This window comes from Phalaenopsis equestris, unplaced genomic scaffold (genome assembly GCF_001263595.1).
Source record: "Phalaenopsis equestris unplaced genomic scaffold, ASM126359v1 Scaffold000205, whole genome shotgun sequence".
In the NCBI taxonomy this organism is placed as follows: Eukaryota; Viridiplantae; Streptophyta; class Magnoliopsida; order Asparagales; family Orchidaceae; genus Phalaenopsis; species Phalaenopsis equestris.
The window spans coordinates 19,708-27,629 of NW_018164647.1; the positions used below are offsets into that span (position 1 = coordinate 19,708).

The following is a 7,922-nucleotide window of genomic DNA, read 5'->3' on the forward strand; positions in this document are numbered from 1 at the left end:
GTGTCTGTCTATTTCGTACGGTTGTGTAATAGTTGTGTTGCAGCTATTTATAATAAAAAAAAGATATTTTCTCCCCTTTTATAGATGTGCTCTTTTCATGATAAACAATCGATGTTGAATAACTTGTGCATTAAAACATAAATTATATTTAGAAATCCCAAAAAACTCATAAGTTCAAATATTAGATCTAGAATTGACATCCTTCTTAACATTGAGTAATACAACAAGTAAAAATTAAAACAATTAAAATAGCAAATAACATTTTTTTAATATTGAATTTGAAGTGCAAAAGATCAATGTTACAAGATAACTTCTTCTCCAAAGATATTCTCTACGACTGATGACTACTTGAGGTGGAATCGTTTCACTAATCCGCCCACTCAAAGATGTCACTGTCATCGGTTTTCATGGACACGTAAAATTTTCTATCATAGTTATTCTCTCTTTGAGATGTATATAGAAAACATCGCAATCCACATGTGCAATCTGAGACTCTAGAAGCACCAAAAGCCATCGAACTCATATTTTTGAAAGTTTAAAATCACAAATCATAAACAGTTAAATGAAACATTAACTAATAAAAATAATAGAGATACATGATTAAATATATATAAACGGTGGGGGGCAGACCATGGCTTAAATACTATTTTTCTGCCCTACACTTAGCCAATGTGAGACTTTTTGTCTGTGACATTTTCCTCCACCCAATCACGTAACGCCCTCGTCAAGGATCAGCTCCACCGAGGGTCCCGCTGGACCATGGAAAGTCCACACACCTGGCAGACAGTAATCTGCTCTGATACCATTTATCACCTCCCAAAAGAGCTCTTCGGGGTGGGGGCAACCTAGGACTTAAATACTGTTTTTCGGCCCAGCACCTAGCCAATGTGGGATTTTTTGTCTGTGGCATGCTGCTTATTCATCAACTCACATAAAACATGTGAATCAAACACTACTTTTGGGTCACGACACAGTGGAAACGTAGACCCAAACACACCCTAAGATATCAAAAAGGTGCTCGCTTATACGACACAATTCAGTCATCAAATTGGTATGCCAGCATGTGTTATTAAGCAAGGCTAGACAGCGACAACGACACAATTAAGTCGTCAAAGAGGAACACACATCTATGCTATTAAGCATCGCTAGTCAACTAATACAACACTATTAAGTAGTCAAAGAGGCACGCCCGTTGGTTTAAGAGTGAATTACAAGTTATTACATGAATATTAAAGTAAATTATTACATGAATATTAAATTGAAGGATGCCAAGAAAAAAAGACAATGAAGATAATATGAATATTTCATTGTGCTCAGTGTGTCATAATGGTCTTACGTAAAATGTTTGTAACGCATGAGATACCTTGCTTATAAACATAACAGGTCATTATAGAAAGAAGATTGATCCCCTAACATCATACAAGTTTTCATTTTTTCTTCCCACATTAAAGATGAATCAGTACCTAATTTATAAGATCTTTTCCTCTCTAAAGACCGAAGGTTAGCAGGGAGCAAAACACTGCTACCTTTTTGCATGGCCGCCTCACATTTAGCTTCCCATCAGTGATGTGGCGCACGAGTAGAATAGCATTATCCTGTGATAATATATATTTTTTAAATATCAGCATATTTTTAATTATAAAGACCTAACATCATACAAGTTTTCATTTTTTCTTCCCACATTAAAGATGAATCAGTACCTAATTTATAAGATCTTTTCCTCTCTAAAGACCGAAGGTTAGCAGGGAGCAAAACACTGCAACCTTTTTGCATGGTCGCCTCACATTAGCTTCCCATCAGGGATGTGGCGCATGAGTAGAATAGCATTATCCTGTGATAATATATTTTTTTTAAATATCAGCATATTTTTAATTATAAAGATAATAGAAAAGATTAGCCTGATTCATCATGTTTTCCAATCAATTTTGTCATCTTTCTAAAATCATTCCCATCACTACCTTTAAATTTTAAAAAGTAAGATACCCCTTTGCATGCATAGGTAAAATTAAGGTGCTGGATATGCAAAACAAAATAAAAAAAAAATGCATTAAATAAATTAATATAATACTAATTTTAAGTATAAATTATATAAAAAGCAAAATAATATCCAAACGGTAATTACTAATTACAAACCGAAATAAGAGATGCGCAGCAAAAGAGAAAGAAGCTGATTAGCATTTAGACAACCCAACAAAAAAAGCTTATTAACATTATGCCCGCCTCATTCATATATAGAAATCACTCTTCTTTCTTAACAATTTTTACATAACAGAGCAAGCGTTCGGGTTCTCGTCACTGAACAGCTGCGGCGCGTACGACTGATACTCCGTTGGATATCTCGGATAATAATAATAGAACTCGTTTTTCTTCAGCTCCAACACCTTCCCGCCGGCGATCCCATCCTCTGGCGAACCTCCGTCTGTCTTTTCCTTATCGTCTCCACCTTCCCTGGTTCTGAGCTGACGATGACGGAGTGCTTGCCGGTTCGCTTGTAGACGTATTCTACTAGTTTTGGAGGGTCCATTATGCCTTTCACCGTCACCTGAGAGGCCTTCAGATCCGGCTCCGCAGCCTGTACTCCTGCTTTCAGAATTCAGGTGTTATTGACCTTCTAGCCCCAAAAAAAATATATATTTTTCCTTTATAAACAGCTTAAAGGAATGATTTTTTAAATAAAAAAAATCTGATGGAGCAAATTTAATCATTAATGGACGATTTTGTGACAATTCTAGCATTTATACCTCTGCAAATGTGCAATTCGGCGGAAATTGATGAATAAAAAACAGCACCAGGGAGAGAAAATTTTGTTGAGAATAACCTGACGGATTGATTAAATTTACTTTTGAATAATATAATATTAACTTTAATTAATTACTAAATCAATAGATTTTTTTCCCCGACCAGAGCTATTTCAACTATGTTGGACATTCGAGCAAGTCAGCAACAATGGATTAAATTTAGTCAATAATCGATAACGGTATCGTAAAATGAAACAAAAACTTGTAAAAATCACACTTATTCTTAACTTCTACCCTAAAGAGGGAAAGCCCCCAAAAATTTTTTTCGAAAAAAAAACTCAAATTTTTAGCCTTTTTATACAGTAAAAATGGAATCGGATTATCGATATACGGGAAATATGAACAGATGGGTAAAATAAGGAAGGCGACGAACTGATGAGATTGGGACGTCTAAGATCTGAGCAGAAATGAAAGAAAATGATGTTTCAGCTAAGAGTAGTTCCAGCTTCCTTTTCTAATAACGTAATAACTAAGGCTCTGTACTAGAATCTCTCATAGATCCCATAACCAAAAGAAAAACCACTGCAGCAAACTTAAAGACTGCAAAAATACAACACTCGGATTAGAAAGTAAGAAAAAAATTTGAAAATAAAACAGAGTTGGCATTCAAACCTTTCATCTTCAGAATACGCTTCTTTATCTCCTGCGCACAGGCTTCACAATGCATGTGCACTTTAAGCACAACAGAGACAACAGGGGGCTAAAAAACCACCAAAATAAAACCGGAAGAACGGTGAAAAAACAAACTTTTTTTTAAATTAAAGAGAGATATATAAACGGCAGGAAAAATAGGAAATTAAAACAACCTCCTTCTTCTCCTCCGGCTTGGGTTTCTCTTCCATTTTCACTTCTTCCTTCTTCTCCTGCTTAGGTGGAGGCAGGGGAGTAAGCAGCTCAACCTTACGCCCACTTTTCTTCTGCACTCTTTCAACGACCTTCAAAGGATCCTCAGCCGCCTTCTTCCCCTTAACCACCACCTTGTGTGTTTTACAGTCAGTCAACACTTCCTCCACTCCTAAACCAAATTACCAAGCGTAAGAAAAAAAAAACACATTTTTCAAGCAAAAAAAAACGGAGAACTGGGATGTGTTAAGAAATAGAAAGAAGATATCTCGAAAAATCAAAGGTAAGTGTACCATCGAAACCCTTAAGACTCCGCTTAACTTTGCGAGCGCAGCCTTCGCAATGCATGTAGACTCTCATTAGAATTTCCTCCGGAGGAGGTGGAGGAGCTTGCTGCGCCGCCTCTGCTTTGCCTTCTTCGCCGCCTTCTTTCTTTCCACCCTCGCCACCGGCTTCTCCACCACCATCACCACCGCCAGCTTTCTTCCCTTCTTCTGCTTTAGATTTTTCGCCTTCCACCTTGGAATCTGCTTTTTTTTCATCTTCAGCCTTCTTCTCCTCCGGTTTCTTCCCTTCCTGCCCAAAACAGAGAAAAAAGCAGTTAAAAACATAGCTTTATATATATATGAGGAGGTTACAATGGAGAAGGGTGAAGCGGAGAGAAGAATGAGACCTCCCCCATTATTATCTGCACCGGCGGCGATGCTCCGTCAATGGCCACTCCTGCTTCACTAGCCCCAGGCTCACTCCCACTCTCCGCACCTTTCGCCTACCTCAACTCGCTGTTTCTTGCTGTTGTGACGGAGATGGAAATTTAAGTGGTGGACACGTGCACCGTGTGGACATCGCACGTGCCAGAAATTCTTTCCTGTGCAGCTTGCCTACGGTTCTGTGCTCCGCGAAGACAAGTTTTTGGCTTAAGGTATGGTCGATCAGTTGGTAGCCTATAGCCAAATAATTTGCAGATATCATCTATTTTTAATGGAGGGATTTACGTATAATAATTGCTTTATCTGTCATTTAAATTTTCATATTTATATTTTATATTTATATACATATTACTAAAGGCTTGTTGTGTGTAGGTAATTCTGTGGCAATAGAGTTATACATTAATATTTTAATATTGCACGAAAATTTGACATATATAAATTAAAAAAAAATTGACAGAAATAACTACAAAAATTTTTACGTGGAAAACTTCAATGCTCTGAAATAAAGAGGTCTAGTCTAGATGAAATCTTTTCACTAAGCCGAAGTAGATTACAAAACTTTACCGGCTCTTATATATCTGAAAGTAGGTGAGTCAAGCCGGTTTGGGCTTGACTTGATTAGTGACTCGTGAATCGAACTTGAAAAGCTAACAAACCAATCTCAAGCCAACTCCAAGTTCACTAGTTAGCTTCTAAACCGGTTCATTTTAAAATAATTGACGTAAAATACACTTAAAATACGCTGAAATTCAAGTATTTTATCCATAAATTATTGAAAATGTGTAAGAAATGATATTTTTTTTATTTTATATCACGTGAATTTTTATTGTCTATCATCTAACTACTCATTATTTTCATTATTTAATATAACACTACATATCCAAAAAAATGAATTTCCTTAAACACCGGAAAACCCAAATAGTTAATGGAACTTATGGGTCTAATGAATCAAGTCCACTGATCATTCACTTAATGATTTGATTCTGACCATGCCAATGGTACTCGTTAGCCTTTACTTTGGAGGTGACAAGCTACCTAATTTCTTGCCACCCTAAAGGAACCCTGATTATTCCTGCTAGTTCCTTTGAATGGGCTCGCTAAGATTAAGTCTTCAACTGAGGTCCTTCAGTCAAGCTCACTCACTATTCTCGAGTTCTTCTTCCAAGCTCGCCCATACTAACCAAATCCTCCTACAACTCGATAATAGCTGCATGGTTGTATCACCGAGCTTGATGAACTGTTCTTCAAGGCAGAATGAAGAGAAGTCCAGTCTGTCAACACACGCATAACCATCTATTTAACAATATAGCGATTTACAGTAATGATCTTGTCAACAATGAGTTTGCTCAAACTTCGTGCTATATGACATAAAACATAGTTCTATATTTCATTCCTTAAACCCTCTACGCATGCACACATGCTTTATGGCATATAATTAAAAGAAAAACTGGGAGGATCAAATCCTAGGACCTTAAATACCTCTCTTGTTATCTCTGTAAGAAAATATGTCTAGTTATTCCAACTTCTTTCATAAGGTCTTCTTCAGATTATATGAGTTCACAAATTATATGACATCTCATATTATAAAAGGATTCAACAAACACTAACATAAAAATCAAGCTAGCTAATAAGTCGACTCAAATTAGTAGAATTAAACTCGATCTTGAGATCGAACTCAATTAATTTAATCAAGCTCCAACACAAACCAAGGGTGAATCAACCTCGACTCGACTTATTTTCACCCTTAGTTGAAGGCAATATCACACGTGTAGGTTGTGACTTATGCTAGGGAAGTAGTGATGACCTAACTATTATAAGAAATTTGATGGTTGAGGTCGAGTGTCAGAAAGTCTGATAACAGTGTTGGTTGTAGCGACAAAGATAGTGATGGTCGGGCGGCAGACATCCGTTGGTAGCAATGATGGCTGACAGGTTGCGATAACAAGGTCCAACGAGAACAACTATGAAGGTCAAGCAGCAATGGTCCTGCAACGATGACCATCAAGCAGTGGAGGTTCGATGATGCCCTAATGTTGGTGGCCTGACAACGGCAATACAACGGTGTTCGAGCGATGGTGGTTTGTCAGTTGTGTCAGTTAGGCTGTGGTTGTTTGATGGTATTGACGATGGTCTGGCGGTGGCTGTGGCCAAATGATTGTTGTCTGGCGGTGACGGTAGCTCGATGACGATGGTCGAACAATGATGATTTGGAGACGATGGGAGCTCAAATACAGTTGTTGGGCAGTAGCGACAGTGTGTCAACAGTGGCGACGACTCTAGGACAGTGGTTGGGCAGTAAATGTCTGGAGGCTTTGGTGGCTCGACGGTGGTGGTCAACCAGCAGTGACGGTGGTCCAGCAATGGTGGCGGCTAGTCGGTGGAAATGATGCAGAGTTTAGAAACCCTCAAGCGCTTGGAGCATATTCAGCTTTGTCTTTCCGATCCAATTACTCCTTCGTGAAGAGAGTGGGAGATTCTTCTTATAGATTACGTGAGTGGCATGCTTTATAAATATTAATGAATATGGATCACTCCATTGAATAAATCTGATTGACCTTTTTAATGAGATGATATCTTCCAAGTATTCATTTGTCTTCATAATGTTATAATTGAATGATCTTAGGTTTTGTAGATTAATCTCTTCGAGACGCTCGATTTGACTATAAATTTATAAGATTTGGAGATCATTTTGTTCCCCAAAAAAAATGTTTCAAAGCTTCCAAGTATGATGTAAATGCTTGATTTGGGTCACTTGAACTCGAGTCCGATTGTATTTTACATCAACTAATTCGTCTCCTTGAAACCCTTCGCATAATCATAAATTGAAGTTCATGCATTACTATTTTTTTTTCAAAGAACTCGAGTCCGATTGTATTTTACATCAACTAATTTGTCTCCTTGAAACCCTTCTCATAATCATAAATTGGAGTTCATGCATTACCATTTTTCTTTTCAAACATAAATTTATCATACCAAAATTTTATATTTTATAAATATGAATATCAAACTGTAGATGATAAACTTCTTTTGTTCTTTTCATATATTTGTCAATTTCTGCCAATCTTATATTATTTTGTTGGAAACTAAATGAAGAGTTTTCAAGATATGGAATTCAAGTATTTATCTTACCCGAAAAAATTTCAATTTTTATATATCTGTTCCATGTAAAGAAATTTAAAATGATGTGAAAGATTTGATGGTATAAATGTTAAAATTAAAATATAAAAGGTAAATATATAAATACATAAGAATTGAGTGGTATACATGTAAATGTCTTTTCTGTTAGAAATATGTGGACCAACAGTACCGGCGGTGTAGAGAAAACCACATGCCTAATACGGATCATCCCATACGCGGAAAGGCTATCAGCACGAGCAGGGTACGAGTCTTTCTTGTTGCATTGGTGGGAAAAATACTTGACATTTTACAGGTATTGTGCCCGAATAACACCCAGATGTTGATTGGCTGGGAGATGCCGCAGATGGCGGGTTGATTCGGAGGAAGGCCACAGCGACGAGGTGAAACAATTAAACTGCTAGCTAAGAAAAAGAGCAGCAAATGAAAATTTATT

General features: G+C 37.1%; 1 protein-coding gene across 1 annotated transcript; it reads right to left on the minus strand.

The window, feature by feature from the left end:
- Positions 1 to 2,154: 2,154 nt before the first annotated feature.
- LOC110023032 (heavy metal-associated isoprenylated plant protein 7-like) lies at positions 2,155 to 4,519 on the minus strand. Its single transcript, XM_020722244.1, is given in 6 exon segments — positions 2,155 to 2,449; positions 2,452 to 2,580; positions 3,411 to 3,498; positions 3,605 to 3,813; positions 3,935 to 4,217; positions 4,315 to 4,519. Coding segments are annotated over 6 exon segments (906 nt in total). The 5' UTR covers positions 4,324 to 4,519; the 3' UTR covers positions 2,155 to 2,261.
- Between the last annotated feature and the right edge of the window lie 3,403 nt (positions 4,520 to 7,922).